Source organism: Glycine max, chromosome 18 (assembly GCF_000004515.6).
Source record: "Glycine max cultivar Williams 82 chromosome 18, Glycine_max_v4.0, whole genome shotgun sequence".
NCBI lineage: Eukaryota > Viridiplantae > Streptophyta > Magnoliopsida > Fabales > Fabaceae > Glycine > Glycine max.
Genome location: NC_038254.2, coordinates 45,109,422 through 45,132,966, shown reverse-complemented (window position 1 = coordinate 45,132,966; position 23,545 = coordinate 45,109,422). Strand labels below are relative to the sequence as shown.

General features: G+C 31.9%; 1 protein-coding gene, 1 long non-coding RNA gene and 1 pseudogene across 5 annotated transcripts; 2 read left to right on the top strand and 1 right to left on the bottom strand.

The window, feature by feature from the left end:
• Window positions 1-1,609: 1,609 nt before the first annotated feature.
• Window positions 1,610-7,110, top strand: LOC100818539 (uncharacterized). Of its 4 annotated transcripts, none has more exons than XR_005889725.1 (8): window positions 1,610-2,366; window positions 2,578-2,671; window positions 3,268-3,354; window positions 3,547-3,749; window positions 4,162-4,244; window positions 4,437-4,487; window positions 4,862-6,717; window positions 6,856-7,110. It is a non-coding gene; the product is annotated as an uncharacterized lncRNA (long non-coding RNA). The 4 variants fall into 4 exon arrangements; XR_001386188.3 differs by having other exon boundaries at window positions 1,612-2,366; window positions 4,862-5,383; window positions 6,856-7,099; XR_005889726.1 differs by lacking the exon at window positions 6,856-7,110 and having other exon boundaries at window positions 1,612-2,366; window positions 4,862-5,383; window positions 5,762-6,743.
• Window positions 7,111-8,252: 1,142 nt separating this feature from the next.
• Window positions 8,253-11,879, bottom strand: LOC100786456 (tropinone reductase homolog At5g06060). Its single transcript, XM_003552145.5, has 5 exons — window positions 11,574-11,879; window positions 11,278-11,485; window positions 9,749-9,965; window positions 9,538-9,650; window positions 8,253-8,662 (listed from the first exon to the last, which is right to left on the bottom strand). Exons 1-5 carry the CDS (start codon window positions 11,660-11,662, stop codon window positions 8,495-8,497), a joined length of 795 nt encoding a protein of 264 aa, XP_003552193.1. The 5' UTR covers window positions 11,663-11,879; the 3' UTR covers window positions 8,253-8,494.
• Window positions 11,880-17,884: 6,005 nt separating this feature from the next.
• Window positions 17,885-19,534, top strand: LOC100785940 (uncharacterized; annotated as a pseudogene).
• Window positions 19,535-23,545: the final 4,011 nt, after the last annotated feature.

Genomic DNA, 23,545 nt, shown 5'->3' with positions numbered 1-23,545 from the left:
CTCACACTAGCACAAAGTCATATTATAAGAAAATAAACAAAACACATAATTTAAGATTAACTGTAAATTTGACTGCTTTAGCATTTCCGGAAAACAAATAAAACATAGAATTCTCTCGCCAACACAAATCTCATATGAAATAATATATTCCAAGTTTCAAATTGTCAGTATTTGTAGTCATTGAAGCATAATAGAGCCATAAAATAAAACTAAGGTCTGACGAGGATTGTCTCTAACGGCACTAGTGAGGTGCTGAGAGTCTGAGACTGAGTGAGGAATGATGAGGTCTAGTGGTAGCACAGAGGTGCGGAGGTCTCACAGTGCGACAGCGACGAGGAAGTCTGGTGTCACATCGCATCGCTAGCGAGGAATGTTGCAGTGTGTTGTGGCGGCACGAACAAAGTGGAGACTAAGAGGAGAGAACGAATAGGTGGAGAGAAAGAGAGTGGAAGCACAAGAGGTAACAATGGTGTGGAGATGGAGAGGCATCGTGAGAGGTTGCAGTGCCAACAACTAGGGAGTTTCAGTGTCGTGAGAGCGAAAGCGAGGGATTTTGAGTGAGAGTGAGAGTCAGAAAGGAAAAGTGAGGAAGCTCGAGGGTTTTCGATGTCAGAAAATCATTATAAAAGATCACACAACATCAGTTTTTAAATAAAATCGATGTTCCCGAAGTAACTCAAGATCAATTTTTGGACCGATGTTGAGTTTTCCCTACATTCTTCCAATAATATCAATTTTTGGAAAAATCGATGTTTCGTTAACATCGGTTTTTGAAAAACCGATGTTTCGTTAATATCGGTTTTTGAAAAACCGATGTTGTGGGATCTTTTATAATGCTAATGAAATCACGTTAACATCAGTTATATGAAAAACCGATGTTAACAAACTTGTGTTATTTATGAGTATGCCACTATATTTTTGTTAACATCGATTTTATAAAAAATTAATCTTAATGTAACAATGTTAAATCCATTATTTGTAGTAGTGAATACTGAATTTAGGAACTAGTTAGATTTATGTGATTAATTTTTCATAACAACAATTAAATAAAAAGATCACATTAAAAAACAAATACAAATAAATCAATGTTAATGTAACAATGTTAAAACTATTATTTGTAGTAGTGAATACTGAATTTAGGAACTAGTTATATTTATGTGATTAATTTTTCATAACAACAATTAAATAAAAATATCACATTAAAAAACAAATACAAATACAAGAACCTAAGTGAAAAACAAAATAGTTGGCTGACCTATTAAAATATTGACAAATAATTCAAGGGCATATGAAATAATTTAACCTATGGATGCAGAGAATCAAATAAGTTTTTTGAAAACCTTAAATAAGTAAAATATTAGTCATATACTTTGGACAGTAAAAATTTATCACTACTACAAATGTTATTTTTTATGACGTTGTTTCTAAGACAATTCTATGTGGAACTGTCTTAAAAAGTATTGCGATGACAATTTTATAATTAGTGAAATAAAAAAAGCTTTTTACGATTGACATTCTAAGACGGTTATTAAAGAATGTATATTGGGGCAATCCTGTAATTTTATGGAATGAAAACTACAACGGGTTTTACTTAAAAACCGCCTTCATTCTCATTCCCAAATTTAAAGTGCAAATCCAAGCTCCATTCTAGGGTTTACTACTTTTTCCCCAGGGTCACATGAAGCGTACCTCTCCCTCGCATTACCTCAGCCTTCTCATCTGCTCTCTCCCCTTCGTCCCCTGTCGATCCTTTCTCCGATGATGTCTTCGCCAAGTTCCTCCTCACTCCCCTGTCATAATCACAACATCAACATTTCCAAAACGACACCAAGGAGGTTCGAAATGACGATGACGATGAGGACTGCGTGAACAACGGTGTCGTTTCGTTCGCGAAGATCCTCACTCCCTCCGATGCCAACAACGACGACGGCTTCTCCGTGCTGCACTTCTGCACCGACTCGTGCTTCCCTTCGCTGGACTTCCGTGCCAATCCGCCTGTCCAGCTCCTCTCTGTCGCCGACATCCGCGGCGTCGAGTGGCACTTCCGCCACATCTATCACGGCACACCGTGTCGCCACCTCTTCAGCACCGGCTGGAGCAAGTTTGTCAACCACAAGAAGCTCGTCGCTAGCAACACCATCATTTTCGTCAAGGACTCCAACGGTAGCGTCTCTGTCGGAATCCGTTGTGCGGCTTGGTTTGTGGCTGCGATCGAGACTCCGCTGCCTGTAGAACGGGAGGATTTTCGTGGTCCGCGATGAGGAGAGTGACTGCGGAGGCCGTGGCGGTATTTTGATAATGCAATTGTTCCTAAATTTTAATTATGAAATATGGAGAAAAGAAACACTCAACTGCACACATGGGAGGTAGTGTTTTTTTGTCTTCTTATAGGTTGGGTTCAGTGTGCCTTATTGATTAGTTATTCTCTAGGAATGTTTGTTATACATATACTATAATACTCCTTCTCGTCTCGAATATACACAAAGAAAAACCTTGTGTCTTGGTCTCAAGTATAAGCAAATTTCAACTAACTTTACCTAATTTGTTATTATTGATGTAAAAATCTATGTTTCCTAGTCTTCGAGATACCATTGAAGATTTAAGGCGTTCATTGCAACCTAAAAAGAGTGCTATTGAGGCATTGCAACAATTAGTTGCAGAAAAGGAACAGGTACAAATGATTTGTTTATTTTCATTGTTGAAGTGTTTATTTGATTTGGATCTCTTATATGTTTATTTAATGTTTTTTCTTGCTGACGTTTGATTATAAGTTTGTCTCATGCAGATTTTTGCATATACAACTTAACTCCATACTCTATTTATGGCTGTAAACTAAACAATTGATGCTTTGCATGTGACTAGTTAATACATAGCAAAGTGGATTTTATAGCCAACTTGTTTCTCAATCACAGATTTACTTTTAGGCCAAAATATATTAATATGTCTACTTCATTCCTTTAAATGGTGTTCCGGACTGAGTCCATTGGGATCCTCTAATGTGACAAGACAACATTTTAGAAATGAAATCTTTCTTTGTCCAACTTAAGTGTTTGCTTTATGTGTTTTTGTCCTCTCCGATTCAAACACCTTTTATGACTTCTCAGATATTTTTCATGACTTTTTATGATATTTTAAAGGCCTATTGTTGTAACTTTTGTCTGCAGTAATAACTGTGTCATGAAACTTGTGTATTTCTGTTATTTGGAAGCACATCACTTAAAAGTTGTTGTATATAACTATGTTCCTTGAACAAAATTGTTGACTCAGATGTTGGAAGATATGAGAGGGTTGCTTCAGGCTGCTGAAGAAAAAAGGCAAGCGGCACTAGCTGAGCTCTCAGCTAAACATCAAAAGGTACATGAACTCTAGCATTTTTGGTTGACTGTTTTCATAGTTTATCTTTTAAGAGGACACCATATCTTTGTGTATTCTTTCATCCCTCTTCGAATTTCTTTTACTGAATTAAAGGTTATATTCTATATAATTTGTACTGTGTATTTAGAATCTAGTTGTGCTTTGGCTTCAACACAATGTTTGTTTCTGCAGAATATACAGAGTTTGGAGGCTCAACTTAATGATGCATTGTTCGACAAAAGTAAGGCATTTTTTTTCCATAACAGTGATGATTATGTGTAGGTCAATTGGTCCTACACCTACACCAGGCCCAGTTATACCAGAAAACAGCATCATTCAATCCCAAAGGATTGGTGGACTGAGGATGTGTCCGATCTTAACATAGATCTTTTCAGGTGCATATTAATGGCTATTAAATTCTCTGGCTTAGTCCTTTTAGTTACATTTAGTTACTGATAGTTGTTATGACAAATGATAATCTATTGAACTTGCATTAAAAAATATGGCTTTGGCTTTGTTGCTCAATATTAGAACTTGCAATTGGAGCATTGAAGTATTCAAATTTGATTCTTCCCCATGTACACAGTTAACATAAACCATAGAAAGCGGCACTTGCAATTTGCCAGCGATAGTTTCTAAACTCTGTTTTACTGCTGCAGCACATGATTGACAAGGGGTCTTGTAGGCTTTCGCTTTATATATTATCTTTCTGTTTGTAGAAACCTCTAAGTCGTGATTTGCAATTCTCATGAGCTCAATATTTAGTTTCAAAACTGACAAAAATAAGCTTTCTTTCTTTCTTCACAGTTACTGTTAGTGAAGTAGAGGTCTTGCATGAACTCTACACGAAGTTGAGAAATTCAATTATTGAAGATGGTCTTATTCACAAGGTGAGTTAGGCTTTTAAGTCTAATCCATGCTCTTTAGTGAAATATATGATATCAACCAGGAATCTGTGGAGTCTCCCTTGCACCATCGCGGCAAGTGTGTGAATCCCTTTCTCTCTCTCTGTTTTGAGTCACCGATCCACACTAACTTTTCTAAGGCCAATAATTCTGCATTTTTTGTTTGTTTTATTGTAGCATGAGATTTACTATTGCACCCCTGTTTACCAATGCTCCTAATTTTCTAAGGTTTGTAAAATTTCTCTCAATGCTCCTAATTTTCTTTACATGCTCTAGACTAACTCTTTCAGTGTTTTAAAAAAAATACGCTCTAACACTCTTTGTACATTACATTAATGATTAACCCCATTAATTATTTTAAAATATTACACTATATATCTATAACTATTATAAAAGGAATAACTATTTGGTATCATCTTTTCTTCTGAACATTTTTATCTTTAATTATTATAAATTAGTGTAACATTTTATTTTAATTCTCAACAACAATTATATCTTTTAAAATAAATTACACCAACAATAAAAGTGTTCCCTTTTATTGCCTGTGAGTTAAAATGTTGTAATAGTAAACCCTTTTCCATTGTTTTTTTTTTTCTTTCCAGATTCCTAACGGGCAACATGCTAAGTGGTAATGTACGTGAGTCAGTCTTGATGGATGGAAGCAGTCTGTATATTTCTTACTCAGTGAATTCAACTTTAATATTGCAAAACGTATATTTTATTGTTCCAATGCAAGTGTATTATGAGCTGTTGATATTCTTGCAATCAGTAGGATGAGGGAGCTAGAAATTTAAATTTTAATTTCACGTATATATCTTTCTGCTTCTCTGTATAGGAATTCCTAAATTTGTTTTGTGAGAAAATTATTTTTATTAGGTTACAAATTTTTCTTGTTTATAGATTTTTTTATTCCTCTGCAACACACTATGTACCAAAGTTTTCTAGCAAATGAATATGTTATAAGTCTTCTGGTTCAACTGCTGTAAAATAGCATCTTGGATAGATTCTGCATGAACTGAAGAATATGATTCTGTTATAAGTCTTTTTCTGTTGTTTTAAGAATTTGAGTGAACTTGAGGAGGGGGGGCTTCTTCCATGTTCAAAGATCTCCAATTGTCCTGCATGTAAGTATATATACTTATTCTATATTTGGGCCCTCTTGCATATTGGTGTCATTAATTACACTTCCCTAGTCATAGAGATAGTGTAACTCATGTGTATTTCTTGTGTATGTGTGATGAGCATTTTCTACTTCTTATTATCTGAAACCATGACTTTTGTTTAGACTTTAGATTCTGATTGTAGTTTGTTTAGATCACCCCATCAAAGTTTTTATTTAACAAAATCAGATTAATTGGATAAGAAATCATCCTTAATAGTGTCACTCTTGTGCATATCACAAGTGCTGCTAAGACTGTGGTAAAAGATCATAGAGTCAATTCCATGTTAAGCAAGAAAATAGAAAAAAGAAAACAAAAAATGATTCATATATGTTTGTTCAGATTCTATTCCCTGCAATGAAGGACATGGGCTGCAGGTTTCTTACAAGCAGCTTGGCGAACACGGCACATCGTTCTTTCACTGATCCCTCCTACGGGCAAGCCCATTTAATAAACTTCATATTTTTTTAGTGAAAACCCATGCCACTAAGAATTTAACAATAAATTAAGTGTTGAACTTAATTTCATTAATTTTAAAAGTACAAGAAATGATTCGAGCAATTGAAATCATCTGAACCAAACCACTCATTTAATAAAATTTAGGATAAAAAATAAATTACATGAAAAATATATAAATGCTTTTAATATTTTAAAAACATAACAAGCATTTAACACTCACTTCATCAGTAAGATGATTAATAAGAAGATATTATATCACCATATAGAAATATTCTTATAAATATTTTTTATGTTGTAAAAAGTGTTAGGAAACAAGGGACACACATGCAAGTCATATGAAGCTAGCCACGACTTTTGTTCTGATTGTAGTTTGCTTTGATCATCCTATCGAAGTCATTAATTTTAACAAAGATTGGATAGGCATTTATGTTAAACACAAGTTAGCAATCATATGATTGGACCAACCTTAGTAGACTTCATCTTGAATATTGCACAAAGAGCAAGCTGTTTGTCTGAATTAAAGGAATAGCATGAGGTTATTTGGACGAAAGATTCCAATAAAAATATCTGTTAGATTAATTTGTTTAAATCTAAATAACATTTTAAAAACCATTTATTGAATAAGTACATAAGATTTAATTATCAGAATAATCAGAAAAATGTTTTTTAAAGCAAAAATAATTGAGACAAGCACGTTTAAATAACATAAAGTTGCTTATTCAATTGAAATAAATAGATAACTAACTTGATTCAGCAAAATGTTAATTTGTCCATAGGTTCTATTCTCCGCGATGGAGGAAATGGGCAGCATGTTTGATTCAAGCATCTTGGCGCAGATAGTTAATATTTGAAAGTTTATTCGGCATTAGAACTAAGCTTCTTAATATTTGAAAATTGTAGTTCTAGCTAATTTAAATATTTTGGCACCATTTTCTTTTGAGATAATTAGATCTCATGATTTTTTTTTTCTTTTCCAGATTCTAAACCTTGTACAAACCAAAAAAATGTAAGGCATAAGATAATCGTTGGAGTTGGATTTGGAGTTACAGCTCTATGCCTTTTATCATAGTTGGAATCTTTTGGTGGAAGGGCTACTTCAAAGGAATAATTAGGAAAATAAAAGGTAATTAAATACTATCATGTGTTTACCATTCTGAAATTATCGGTACATACCTATTTTTTACCATTCTCAAACGTAAATGTAAATTAATTTACATTATCGGTACATAGTTTGATTTTTCATTCTATTATTTTCTTGTTTTCATTTTTGAATATTTGGATAAGGAGTAAAAATAATTAAGATATTAAAAAATTCTCCTTATTTTATATATATATATATATATATATATATATATATATATAATTGCGTACAAATATAAATTCTCTATTAAAAAAATTACAAGATTATTATCAATTATATTCGTAAGTAAAACATGACTTACATATGACAATATAGTGCCAAATATTGTTATACTCTTTATGCTGGGATATTCAAGCATAAGAATTTACACGGCCTTACTTCTCCTACTTACTAGTGTGTATTATGCTTAAGTATGTTAATTAATTTTTTACATATTTTCTAATTGAATAATAATCTTTTGTTAATTTCATGAGATCTATAAAAGGCATGTTAACGTGGTTTTTATGTATCTCCTTTGATTTGTATGTATCTTCTGCATATAATTTTATTTAATGATTATAATGTTTTTATTACTCCTATTAGCTTTTTTTTTTTTAATTTTACAATGTCATCCCGGTTCAATTTTTTTAATTTTTTTAAAACACATTCTAAGACGATTTTACGAAAAATCGTCTTAGAATCCTCAAAATATTTTAATTTTTTTTGAAAAAATATTCTAAAACAATTTTTTGAAAAATCATGTTAAAAAGACCGTTCTTAATGAAGAGTTGTCGTAAAAAGTCTATTATTTTTAGACAATTTTTCAAAAAACCATCTTAAAACTTTCTATGACTCCGCTTAAGATCACCGTTAATAACCATGGCTGAATGTATCTTTTAACCAATGTAAAAAGTGTTTTTACTAATAGTGTATGCATAGAAACATAATTTATGGTTTCTCATATTATTCAAACTATATGTATATCTTATGCCATATACAGGGGAGGAGGCAGGTGAAAAAATATTAGGATTTCTGGGTTCACCTTTAAAAAGTATTAGTTGATAGAAAAATTTATAGAACGCACAAGAGGGTAGTTTGTTCCAAAATTACAATGGATGATCGGGTTGCTTAAAAATAATGCATTCCTTATAAGCTAAGAAACTTCTTAATTATGAACAGTTAAATACTTGATTAAAATCAACTTGTGCTATACCGATTGATAGAATGTTGACAACAAATGTTTACTAAAAATTGTACGAGGAATTGAAGTTATGTTTCATCTAAGAACAAATAAGATAACATGGAGTCATGGGGAGCAGGCAATTAACAATTGTTCTGCCTTGTTGAATTCTGAGAGAAAGACACACGAAACTAAACAAGAACACATGGTTATGTTTAAGAACAGGAGATAAACCTAACCAACGACATAAGCATGAGTCGTTTGGAGGAACACGAAACACAAGATTTAATTCAGCAACAAAATCATTAACAACAATCTAAGTTGTGAAACCCCCATCTACACATATAACCTGTCCAGTGATGTATGATGCAGCCGGAAGGCAAAGAAAAGCAACTAATGCTGATATCTCTTTAGTTTCTCCCATGCGACCAACAAATGTTTGAGACACTACTCCATTTATAGACTCATTCCCTTCCGAAGAATTCTGTAAAACAATCATTATGAATATTATAAGAAAATGAATAATGTTAAACATCCATTCAATTTTGGGGTGAATTGGGGTAGATGGTGGAAAGTGATAAAGAGAAAGAAAAAGTGGGGAGATAAAAAGAAAATTGGATGAAAGTGAATTGTAAGAAATTGTGGTGTATGTTTCATTACTCTAAGAAAGTGAATATTAGAAATTTGCTTTGAAAAGGAATAGCGCGCGCACACACACACACATATATATATATATATATATATATATATATATATATATATATATTACTTTGACAAGGAGAAATATAATATTAACTTAGTGATGAAAAAAGAAAAAAAAAAGAAAGAAATCGTGGATTTAAACCTCACATTAACAAAAAAATTAATAATTAAAAAATATCTACAATTGATCTAACATTAAGACAGTATAATTAAGCTCTAATATCATATTAATAGATCCAGCATAACTGACTCTTAAAAAACCTAGTTCCATATAGGAGGGTTGTTCAAGTTTTATAAGTAATATTTTGTTCATATTTTTAATCAATGAGGCATATCTAACACTAATAAAAGAAGGAAAGACAACCAATTTGTATAAGAAATTAATATTAATTAACTACAAACAATCACAATGATCATACAAAATATTATTTAATAGCAATGATTATATTATTTCTCCACAAAATACTAAAGGGGAACCATATCTTGATCTTAGAAACCAGTATATATGGAAGCATACCAGGTCAAATTATTATATCCAGTTTTGTAAGATTAATTAGATTAAGGGAAAATAATGAAAATAAGTTTTGCAGTTTGAATATCAATCTTGATATGCCTACAGCTACCCCTTGATAAACATAAATGAATAATAAATTATACCACGATACACTCCAAAAGTTTAGTCTTAACAGGTCCAGGGGCAACAGCATTTGCACGAATATTATCCTTTGCCCATTCCAATGCCAAGTTTTTGGTGAATTGATTCATGGCTCCTGGGTAAAATTATTTATATTCAGATAGAGTATCTCAGATGCATCAAGCTTGATTCACATCACAGTTACGGAAAACGTAGAAAATGATCGAAACATACCTTTAGAGGCTGCATAAACAGAGAACACAGGAAGAGCTTTTAAACCTGCTACGGAAGAAATAAATACTATGCTCCCATTCCCAGAATCTTTTAGAAGTGGGTGTGCAACTTGACACAAATGGTAAACGGACTCAAAATTGGTGCCCATTATGGCTGATATATCCTCTGCTGTGTAATCTGTTATCTTCTTTGTTATATTTGTAGCAGCATTGTTCACCTGAAAGAGAACCACATAATTATTAAATCAATTCAAATATGGGAATATCTAAAAGACGAATCCAAAAATATACGAAAAGTCACATAGCTACTAATAAGGAGATAATTGAAAAATAGCTAGCGTGTTGACAGAGAATATTTTCACCTCTTACTATGCATTAATTAAATCCAATTCCTCCAATCGAAAAATAAATAAACTCAATTCTTTAAAAAATATATGCTAATACATTTGAATTTTTTTTATTATATTCAGTTTAGTTCCTTGTTTTTAAAAAATTTAATTTAGTTCTTATGATTTTTAAAATAAGTCAAAATGATCATTGAGAAAAAAATATCTTTTTAAATTTTGGAACACGATTTGAAACCTATTTTTAACTTAAAAGATACAAAATTTGTCTTATTAGGTTCACATGCATAAAAATTATAAAACACAACTAATGTTCAAGCAAAAAAATCATAAACATGATAAAAATTGTATGAAAAATGAATCTAACAAATAATTAAAAATAAAATTTCACCATGTTTTTGTTCTTTTTATAGTTTGACTCGAACATGAGTTGAGTTCAAAGTTTTTTATGTAAACATATTTAAAAAGATAAATTTCTGGTATTGAATTACATCATGAATGAATTGTTTCATAAGTCCATTTTAACTCAAAAAAAAAAAAACAAGGATATTTTTTATGTAAAAAATAAGAAAAAAAAATTGAATACAATTGAAAAGACGAAGGAAAGTATTTTAGCCGAAAATATAAGAGAGTAAGTTTTTAGTCTCTAACTTTTACAAAATTAGTTTTAGATTTTTGAACAAAAGTTTGATTAGTCAATGCGGGTTAAATTTTTTTCCATTAAGATTTTTAATTTTGAATAAAAGTTTGACTGATTAAAAATTTTAAACTTTTTAAAATTTTGATTTTTAGTTTTTGAACAAAAGTTTGAATCCCATTATTTTAATTTATTTAATAGGACTTGATCAAACTTAAATTTTTAAAATGTTTAGAAACCTTGATCGGTTAAAATTTTATTCAACGACTGAAAAAAAAACCTTAATGAAAAAAAAAATGTAAAAACCTTGACCACTCTAATTTTTGTTAAAGGACTTGAAATTAAACTTCCAAAAAGTGTAGAGACTAAAAGTTTGATGATGAAGGGAGAAAAGAAGAGGGAGATGTGGTGAATTCATATCCTTCCTTCTACTAAGAAAAAACTAACAACTAGCATGTTGGGAAAAAGAAAACCTGCAATTATGTCAACCTATATTTGTTTAACTTTCATTCAGAAGAGGAGAAACAAAATCAAGTGGTTGAATCTTACTAGAATATTGAGCTTTCCATGAAAGATGGAGCCAACAATTTCCATTAATCTTTTACGTTGGTCAGAACATAGTAAATCACATACTGAACCAGTCACATTAAGTCCCTTGCTTTTCCACTCTTCTAAACATTTATCTATATCATCTTGATTACGTGCACATATATGAACAGTTGCTCCAAACTCAGCTAACTCTTCAACAATGGCATGCCTAATTCAAAAAAGAAAAATTTAAACGAGTGAAAGCAAATTAAGGCATGCACCAAATAATCAGAGACAAGACAAAGTGACAAACGAACCCTATGCCTCGGGTGCCTCCTGTGACTAGAGCTGTCATTCCATGGAGAGACCATCTTTTGTCCTTCATGACCCACTTTGTTTCAGCCATTGTCAATGAGCTCCCTAGAAAAGGAAAGGCAGAAGCCAAAATAGTTTTTTGTGATATGGATGATGAGTGGGGTTTTGAGAAGCCAAAATGGTTTTCTGTGATATGGATTTGTGGTCCTAAATTTTCCTGACCTTATCGCCAAATACGTACAGAAAGGCACGCGGCAGGCACGGGCAGTACCGATTTTAATTAATTGTACTTTGCGAAAAGTCTCATCATGTCAGCTTGAAGTAAAGACTCATTTAGTTATTGGATTAGTACCGTTCCATAATACAATGGTGGTTATGAATTAAAAATACTACTAAATATCACATGAGTTATGACGATCATAAATAGATATGATAATTTTCGTAAACTAGATTAAAAAAAATTGTTATTTACAAATAAATAGAGTTTAAAAAAAATGATGAGATTTTATAAATAAATAAATAAGGAGATATAATTATTAATTAAAATAATGATTTGAGAAAAAATAAAAAGGGTTTTTATTTATTTGTTTGATATAGAATAAAATAAAGTTTGCTTTTATAAAATAATAAATAAATAAATAGAGTAAATAATAGGTCGTAAATGTCCCTAGCTATAAATAGCAACATGCTAGGTCAGTTTTTAGACTGACTCATTAGTCTCTTTTACCTCACAATTTCGTTTCTTCTCTCTTCTCCCAAAACCTTCTCTTTTTCTCGCAGGCCATCTAACCTATCTCAAAAAAACGATGATCTCGGACTCGTTCACCGTTCGATCGTCGTGAAATTTGAGCACTATGTTCGCAGCCCAATTCCGAGCATTCTCACCGTTGGAATTTTGATATCATGTTTGAGCTGAGAGAAATACCTTTCGCATTGTAACATTTTCCTTTCCCGTAGAAACTCAAAATGGTCTCAGTAAAATTACGATCTCGGTTTCGTTAACCGTTGGATTTTCATGAAATTTGGATATGTTGTTCGAAATTCAATTTCGCACACTTTCACCGTTGAGATTTGCGAGATAATATTCGTGGAGGGAGAAAAAGAAATCTCATGAAGACAGTACAAGTGGAGGCTTCAATCTCTTCTCCGTCTCTCTGACGTTTGAGAATTCTATCGGAGCAATCGGGGGAATAATTGGAGGAATCTCAGGGAACCGCTAGAGATGCTGCTATCGCTGGCTGAAGACACGTGAGTCCGCTTAGAGGTAAGGGATGAGTTATTCACAATTGGGAATTAGTGAGAACATGTGTAGGGATCCTTAGAGATATCAATTGGAATGAGTTTTGGGGTGTTTTTGCAATTTTTATTTTATCCTTTTAATTATTACAGTGAATTATATATGTTTGATGAATCAGTTGATGTCCCAATGAGAAATTGTTATGAAATTGATGTGTTCTTGTGTTGAGTGTGAACCCCTTAGAAAAATTAAGCTTTGTTTATTAACGTAAATTATATTTTAAATAATATTATTCAATGACTTATTTTATACAAATTATTATCTTGTTCTAATTTTTCTACGACGATGATCAACATGTTATGTGTATATAATTATTGTAATACTAGAATAATAAATTAAAGGAAATTGTAAGGTTAATGTATAGTGGTAATTTCTTTTGATGTAATATTAAATTAATTGTTATAGAAATCCTTTGATTGAAATAAATGTTGTTTAATTTACTATATACATATACATATATATGTTTTGTATCATGCAAATATTATTATTGTGTGATGTGTTTGAGTTATAAGGTGTAATAAGTTATTATAATGGTATTATAATATTATAGTGAAGATTGAGTAGTACAAAGTTGAATGTGTCAATTTGCGAGATACATGTAAAAATGAGATGATTGATGTGATATTATGAGATGTTAAATTGTGGACATGATATTTGATTGTGAATAAGTGTGTGTTTGACACTTGATGTGACAATAATTATATTGTGAGCTATGAATTATACAATAACCCGATCAGTGTTATTTTGAGAAAAACGTTGATGCACAGTGTTTAAGACAAAATGTAGGTTTCCTATTCAGGAACCAGTGTTAAATTGTAACACAATGTGTTAAACGTGTTTGAAACACGAGTGTGAGGTCGGGGGTATTGTATAATTCATGAGCAGTGCTTATAAATTAAATATGTGATGGTGGATTGTGACATTATGAGATGTGAAATTATGAATGAGTTTTGGTTGTAAATAAGTGTGTGATTAATTCTTGATGTGACATTATTTGTGTTGTAAGTTGTGAATTGTACAATAACCTGACCAATGTTATCTTGAGAAAAGTGTAAATGCGCAGTGTTAAAGAGAAAGTGTAGGTTTCCTATTTAGGAACCAGTGTTAAATTGTAGCGCAATTGTGTTAAACATGTTTGAAACATGAGTGTGAGGTCGTGGTATTGTATAGTTCATGAGCAGTGCTTATAAATGAAATATGTGATGAATTGTGGAATAATATGTTGCCTTGAGATTATAATATTGTTATTGAGATTGAGTAAAAGTGTAAAGTAGAACAGGTGTTGAATTGTGAGATACGTGAAAACATGTGATGGTGGATTGTGACATTATGAGATGTGAAATTGTGAATGAGTTTTTGTTGTGAATAAATGTGTGATTAATTCTTGATGTGACATTATTTGTGTTGTAAGCTGTGAATTGTACAATAACCCGACCAGTGTTATCTCGAGAAAAGTGTAAATGCGCAGTGTTAAAGAGAAAGTGTAGGTTTCCTATTTAGGAACCAATGTTAAAGAGAAAGTGTAGGTTCCTATTTAGGAACCAGTGTTAAATTGTAGCGCAGTATGTTGTACGTGTTTAAGACACGAGTGTGAGGTCGTGGGTATTGTATAATTCACTAGCACTGTCTGTGTGCTAAAATGATTTTAGGGGTTGGACCTAAATCAGGAGGGAGAGGCCCTGACGGACTCTTCAGAGTGTAGGCCTTGGGGGTCATCGGGTTTGAGTGCTCCTTTAAGCCTATGCTGATCCCATATGGTTGGAGCATTCTCGCAAAACATCGTGACCCTGACTGGTCTCCCTATGATTTTACTTAGTGAGAGTGACCTGGCAAACCCATTGTGTGGTGTGTCTTGTTATGTACTCCTAAGCGCCCCAGGGTGATTTTTCACTGACATAGTACCACATTGCATGTAGGCTTGAGTCTTAGCATAATTGTCTCATGCGCTTGCTAATTGTTTATTATGAAATTGAGGTGTTATTATGTCTTGATCAGAGCGTGTGATTCTTGTGTAATGTGATTGATGATTGAAAAGTGTGATTGATGGATGAAAAGTGAACTTTGAATGACAAAGTAGTGGAATTACGTGAATTACATGTAAGTAAGTTTTATTTGGTTTATATGATATGTATATCTAGTTGTCTTGTTTCTCTATTAATTAGGAATATGATAACTTACTCCCAGTTTGTTGTTTGTGTTTGGATCCTGTGATGATCTTGAACTTTGTGTTCGGGGGAGCAGATGACTAGGTGAACTGCTTTAAGGAATATTGTGCTAAAGGACGTCGGGACACAACGCTCTGATAAGATGTGACATTGGGATATAAGTTTTTATGTTAATTTTATGATGTTAGTCTATTTTATTTCACCTCACTGATTTAACAAAATATTTTTGTAAATTTGACGGCCTTATTTTGAGCCGAATATATTTTTAATGAGTTTATTTGGTAATTGAAATGAATGTGAACCTTTTACCCATTTGATTTTTGTTTACCAATATATTTTATTTATTTATACATATGTCGGGGTTGAGGGTGTCACATGAATCCATCACAAATTGCTAGTTGAAAAAATAGGTTTAAAAAATTACATCTTTATATGAAAGATAAAAAATAGTCTTGAGTCTTGACTAATGATGTAAAATTCCTAGTTTTAAAAAAATAGATTTAAATATATTTTTTACTATATAGTTTAGCATTTTTTCATTTTTGTCCTTACAATTTATTTTTTCGTTTTAGTTCTTATCAAATATGTGTTTTATTTTTCGTCTTTAAAACACTTCAAATAACATTTTTCACTGATAAAAATATTTTTTTTTTACTTTTCAAAATATTATCTAACACGCTTTACACTAAAATAAAATAAAAACTTATAGAAACAAAAATGAAAAAAAGTGTTAAATCATGAAGACAAAAAATATATTTAACCCTAAAAATTATTGGAAATATTATCGTGTGTACCAGAGAAGTAATTAATTATGCTCAATTCATATGAACACAAAAATACTATACTTAATTATAGAAGATACTAGACAACGTTAAATGGAAAGAGTGGTTCAGTGAACACCAGAGTTCAATCAGCAAAGTGGCTCATTCTTATTTGTAACATCATTAATTGTAATTTTCAGACGTGTAACCACCTTCTACACATATATTTATATTCCTCAAGTTATATAAATAAAAGACCTAATTCTAAAATTTGTCTTTTTATTTTGTCTATTTCACAAAATTGATCCCCTTATTTTTAATTTATTATTTGAGTCTCTCTATATTTTAAAATATTCTTAAAATAAGGAAACACATTTTTTTACCATTACACTCATGTACTCTTTTGAATATATAGTATAAAATATAGTATTAATATAAGTTTTATACAAAAATAATTCAAAATTTATTTATTTTTCTTTTTTAATTTATTATATTTTTATAATCTCATATATTATCTTTTAAAATATTATATATAAAATATTAAATTCTATTTTCACATAAATTAGAATATGTATATTTATATAAGTTTTATTTTTATCTTATATATTATATTTATCTTTTAAAATAATGCTTGTGATTTAGTGACAACATCTCTCTCTCTCTCTCTCTCTCTCTCTCTCTCTCTCTCTATATATATATATATATATATATATATATATATATATATATATATTTTCATGTTAATTATTGTAATATAAATAAAAAGTAATGTCAATAAATCACATACATAACATTTTAAAAATAGAAAATATTGTAATTTTATTTAATTATGTATCTTTACTATATAATTTAATTATTTAAAAAAATTGCATACCTGATTAAATAAAGTTAAATATAAATAAAAATACTATTATTATAAATAATAAGAATATTTTAATATAGGTAAAAAATATTGTCATTAAATCGCATATATAAATATTTTATAAGATAATAAAATATTGTCATTTTATAAAATTATAATTTATATAAAAAAATTTATATTAAAAATAAAATTTATATTATATATTTACTGTATAAAATAAATTTTGAATAATATGATAAAAATACATAAGATTATAAAAATATAATATATAAAATAAAAATAAAGCTTATATAAGCATACATATTCTAATTTATGCGAAAATAGAATTTAATCTTATGTATTATATTTTAAAAGATAATATATAATATTATAAAAATATAATAAATTAAAAAAGAATAAATTTAAATTTTGAACTATTTTTGCATAAAACTTATATTAATACTATATTTTGCACCAAATATCCAAATAATCATGTGGGTGTAGTGGTAAAGAAGTCTCTCAATCACTCTAAGGACCATGGTTAGTCAATGGTTAAAATCAGTCTTGTAGACTAAAATAGTAAATTTTGAAATATATGGAGACTCAAATATTGAATTGAAAAATAGGAGAATCGATTTGGTGAAACAGACAAAATAGGGGGATCGATTTTACAATTAAGCCTAAGTAAAAACATAACTAATAAGGAACATAATCAATAAATATGAGACAAGAAAATGAGTTTTCTTGGTATAATCAAAAGATATCTAAAGTTTCTTATTTAGTACCCAACTAATCTCTTTTCATGTGATTGACCTATTTTTGAAGCAATGTGATGTCTCTACACTACTAAAAAAAATAGTTTTTTATGACGCACCTTTTAAGACGATTCTCAAAAAACCATCACCGTATATAAGACGGTGGCAATTTCATAAATATGTGGTGTTTCAACAAAGACGGTTTTTACAAAAATTGTCTTAGAAAATACCATTCCAAGATGATTTTTCAAAAACCGTCTTGGAATAAGATATTCAAAGTCAGTTTTAGTGGAACTCTCTTAAATGGACCTTTGAATTTTTATACTTTCTCTTTTCGTGGCCTATTGATTTTTCATATTCTCTTTTTTATTCTTTGAAATGGAAAAGAGCAGGGTTTCTTCTCTGCTCTCAAAGACAGGGTGGTTTGTGTTCTTGCTCCACCAACCCCACCTGAACTATATCCCCTATCATGGGTCTCCTTTGCCACAAAAAGCGCAATCCTAGCTCAAATTCCTCTGTCCAAATAATTACTTTTGGAACAACCTAAACCCCATCATGACCTTGGAGGTTCAGCCAGCGTTTGTAGACTTAAAAGTTAGAGTTTCGTTGCTACTGCGAACTAGGGAGTTTGGAGAGGATTCAGAGGAGAAGCTCGTCAGATAAAAGAAAGGTTTGGTCCATGATGATTGGTGTGGAATTGGGGATTAGTGTTTTAGATTTGGGGTCAGAGAGGTGCATGGTGAGGAGCATAGGGTTGAGGGGCTTTGTGGTGGCGGTGGTGGTGTTGAGCTAGGGCTTTAGTAGTGGTGTTGTTGGTAGAGGAGTGAGTCTATGGTTTGGGTGAAACGACATCATTTCAATGGAGTAGAATAGTGTTTTTGTGATAGTGTTGTTGTTGTTAAGAAGCTTGGCATTCCCGATTGACAGTAAACAACTTGAGTTGAGTAGAGTGGTGTTGGTGTTCTTGGGATTTTGTTTTTTGTTCGGCATTGTTTGTGGAGGTATGTGTCTATCTATCTAACAACTAAATCATGGGTCTGAATTTTTATTATTTTGCAATCATTTATTTTCTTTTTTTGCTTTTTCTTTTTTGTTCATGGTTTTAGTTGAATGATTTGGTGTAGTGTGGTGTGGTGTGTGGACCGATTTGGGGGATTGAAAGCACTAGAGACAAATTTTCCCTTCATGGTGTAGCATTACATAGAATTACTAGACATCATACATGTGATATATTGTTAATTCGCATGCAATTGAACCTCAGGTTTATGTGTTGTTTTGCTTTTAATATATTTTAGTGTTTAATAATTAAAACACATTGTGTGAGCTTTTAAAATACCTACTCATTATGTTAAAGTGTATAAGATGATTTTATTGTATGAGAGAAGTTCAATTCATTTACTTTCATATTTTATTTTCCTATAAGTATTTGTAGAGAAATTTATCCAAATATAGTCTTAATACATGAAAGACAGACCAAACCAAATAATTTGTAAGAAAATTATGACTTTACATCTCAAATCATAGGGTGACACTAATTTTTAAGTGTAACAGATCATTGAATAATTCTGCTGGGAACATTCATCTCAAAGACTGGAACATTTGGATCTTGAATTGGAGGTGTTACTAATAGGAGCATGGCTCAGAGTCTGTAAGGTATAAAAGGTGGAGGAGGATCCATCAATCTAAGCACCACTGCAACAATCAGTTCCTTAATGACAAGGGAATTGGATGACATCTCTTCTGCATCAAAGAAGCAGGTATCTTCAACAAGAAGTAAAACTCAAACACTTCTTGTTTCTATTCCCTATGGCAGTACAACCCAAAAAAGACTACAACAAAGAAAATCATCAATTGAAGTCGGTAGCAGTGGAAGCAGTAAAATTACAAACCATAGAGGACCTGGCAATGGCATGCCCCAAAAAACAAAAATTAATGGCAGAAATACATAGAGAATATCCATATTGGGTTCTGATAAATGTTCAATGGTAAGAACTCCAGTGAGGGAGAAAAAGGATAAAAAGATACCTGACATTGTTGAAATTGTGGACATAAAATATGGGAATGCAGAAAAGGCTTGGGCTACACCTTTGGCAAGTCGTCTTAAGAAGCTCAATTTTCCAAAGCTATCCAAGAGCATTATCTAGACCTGAAATTTTTAAAGGCTGAGGTCCCATTTGGCCAACCTGTTAGAATAGTAATTCCTATTAGTGGTAGTTATTTCTCTGTTTTAGACACATGGGGTATACAGACTTTCTGTTATAAATAAAAGGCTCGTGAACGTGCATATGTGTATGTAACTTTGTACCTTTCACAGAATAAACCATTTATTTCTTGCTTTCTTTCTCTTTTCCTTAACAAGTGGTATCAAGAGCCTTAACGATTCTAGGAATCCAAGATCAAGGATGGGTCAAGACGGTGGCAATCTTCTGGCAAATCTATCGATCCTCAACGACAAGAATTGACATCGGTGGTATGCACATATGAAGGTGATAGTTGGGTATCAAGAAGTCCTTGAGATCGTGGAGAAAGGGTATTCACCGCTTGCAGACGATGCTACAAAAGAATAGAAGGTGGCATATAATGAGAATAAGAAGAAAAACTACAAGGCTTTATGTTTGTTGACAACTAGATTATACAAGCAGAAGGCACTGGAGACATTTTGATCAGGAGAAAGGATGGCAACCAGGCAATGATCAAATATGTCTTTTATGTTCCAGCAATGAAAAATAATCTCATCAGCATTGGTCAATTGATTGAAAAAGGCTTTAGTATGAACTTGCATTAGGGAATCTTGGAGTTGTATGACCTTAAGCATAGAAAGGTTCTCAAAACCCCACTCTTAGCCAACAGAATATTCCAAGTCACAATTGGCACTCTGAAATCCCAATGTCTGTCAGCTAAGTTTGAGATGAATGATTCTTGGATCTGGCATATGAGGTATGGGCATCTTAATTAACTTCAAAGATTTAAGTATGTTGCATACTAAGAACCTAGTCAATTGTCTCCCTCAAATTAAGAATTCACAAGTTGTATGTGAGAGATGTCTTGTTAGCAAACAACCTAGATCAACATTTGGGTCTTATGTCCCTAGTAGAGCAAGTGATTTGTTGAATATTATTTACTCAGATGTATGTGGCCCCTTTGAAGTTTCTTCCCTACGTGGCAACAAGTATTTTGTCTCATTTGTAAATGAATTCAGCAAGAAGTTATAGACCTATCCACTTAAAGCTAAGAATGAAGTATTTGATACCTTTAAGGTGTTCAAGATACTAGTGGAGAAACAGTTAGGGAAAAGTTTGAAAATCATAAGAACAGATGGTGGAGGGGAGTTCACTTCTGGAGAATTCGAAAACTTCTGCAGAGATAATGGCATAATCCATGAGATCTCAACTCCATATACACCTCTGCATAATGGTGTTGCAGAAAGAAGAAATAGAACCATTATGAATATGCACTATTAGAAAATATGTTTTCTACATCGGTTATTTATGGCATTCAACATCGGTTCAAAAACCGATGTTAAAAGTACCGACGTTGAAATTATTATCGTTAACATCGATTTTTTAAAAACCGATGTAAAAAACCGATGTTAACGTAAAATTACCAACATCGATTATATAAATAACCGATGTTGGTAATATGAATTACACCCAAAAAATGTATATTAATGTTGACAGTTAACATCGATTTTTCGAAAAAAACTGATGTTAACGAATGTGTTAATGTTGACAGTTAACATCGGTTTTTTTACGGAAAATCGATGTTAACATCGATTTTCCGTAAAAAAACCGATGTTAACGAATGTGTTAATGTTGACAGTTAACATCGGTTTTTTTACAAAAAACCGATGTTAATATTGAAAACGTTAACATCGGTTTTCTATAATATTAACATCGGTTTTTTACAAAAAAAACCGATGTTAACATCGGTTTTTCCAAAAATCGATGTTAACTGTCAACATTAACAAATTCGTCAACATCGATTTTTCCAAAAAATCGATGTTAATATTGTTAACATCGGTTTTTTAAAAAAATCGATGTTAACTGTCAATATTAACACATTCGTTAACATCGGTTTTTCCAAAAAACCGTTGTTAATATACGTTAACATCGATTTTTTAAAAAAACTGATGTTAACTGTCAATATTAACACATTCGTCAACATCGATTTTTTTACAGAAAACCGATGTTGTTTTCAGGATTTTTTTTTAAATACTGTCTATGTTTTTACAAAAAAACCAAAGTCTAACCTGTAAATTTAAAATCAGACCACACAGCACACAACATATATCATTTGCATTCTGCTTTCAAATAGGTTTTAGCAGAAAACTAGCTATCAACAAAGGTTATTCAATGTTAAAATGAAACAACAATTGTAAAAAATATAATGCAAAGTATGTAAACTAATTAAGTAACCTAAAGTTACATAGTTGCCTAACATCCTATATTTGATTTTTAACTTTTAGATAATGCTGTGCCCACTGGATGCGAAACGCCTTGAATCTCTCTGCTTCCAATGGTCTAACTTCATTAAAATACTGCATGATCAAATAAAAAATAAATTAATAATGTAATAACAATTATAAGAAAACCAACTTTGTTTGAAATAAACAATTACCGTCTCCCAATTATTCCTGAAAGATCCTAAGATTATCGTGGACATCCAGTGCATCACGTAATAGCCACATTTAGTGCTTCCTTTTTGTTTACTACACTAAATACATAATGAAATTTGGATATTAATTAAACGTTAACTACAATTAGTGTACACACACATAAAATATATATAAGTAGAAGTTTTATTTAAATCACGTACCTTAACAACAATCCACCTAGCAGCAGCCTTGGATTTAGGTTGTGGAGTATCATCAAGTCCTTTCAAAGCACTAGTGTTGAATATGAGGAACATTAAAATATTGATGTTGTTGAGTTATGCCAATGAAAATGTATTGAAAACAATACTGACCTGTTAATTATTCCCTTAAGGTAGTTGCCTGGTCTATTATGTAAAGAACAAAACCAGACAACTAGGTTTTCCTTAGGCAGAATGACAACCATTTATTAGTGTCCGCTGCAGTAGAGACGAATATGGGTTATTGTAGTAGTATAGATTATTTAAATTCAGTTTTTGTGTTTGACTTACCCATTCAGGTAGGCTCCAAGGTAAACATGTTATTTTGAACTTTGCATCTAACTCTTGATGTAACTTTCGGATTCAAATTGCGATTGCCCAGATCTCTGAATGGACTGTGGCTCGAGGAATCCATACACATCGAAATTCCCTGCTCGCAGACTTGTCTCAGTCAGATGCCTGTGTTGTTAAGACAAAGTTAATTATGTATGAATTTAAAACAATTACTTTGGTAATTAACAGTAATCTAAAATGATTACAGAATCCACAACTATATAACAGATAGACTGAGACATTGACCACCGTGTACAATTTCAGAGAGATCTTCGTGCTTTATGTAGAATGAGAAGTTTTGATTAAACACCCCGAATATGGTAGCACCCCACATAACCTGGAGAGGCTTAAAAAACAGTTGTGGGATGGTCAATGTCATCAGGTACAGGGGATCATCGACCTCATCATCCGAGCTTTCTGAAGGTTTTGCTGGAGACACTGCTGCCACAAATTAATGTTCTGATAAGCGCTTTGATTACAGTGAACAAATTAATTAAAACAAAGAAACATATAATCAGAGTAAAATACATGTTCTGATAAACGCTTCACAAGATGTGTCGGCCAAGCAAGGAAAGTGTTAAGTGTCTGCCCCACTAAGGTAACCTCGTTAGTGGGTACATGAACGAGAGCCTCTGCATCTTTAACCTCTTCAACACCAACCTTGACTTGACCATGCAACAAAGGGATGTTGTGAGCTGTTGTGGATCCCTCATAAAGTCTTCCTAGGACAACCAGGTGGGAAGGATTTTCTTCAATGTATAGCCCGCATTTGTCTTAGTCACTCGTCCCTGGGTCGTTCCCTGAGGGAGCAACACAACTCTCCTTTGTACTGACACGAGCACCTGAGGGACCAACCTCTGGCTCCGGAGGTAGTGCAAGTCCCTGTGATTGCATCTGAGACTGAAACTGGGACTGCATCTGGCTGAAGGATGCTATCAGCTATCGAGTCACTTTTTCTGTGATTGACTCCT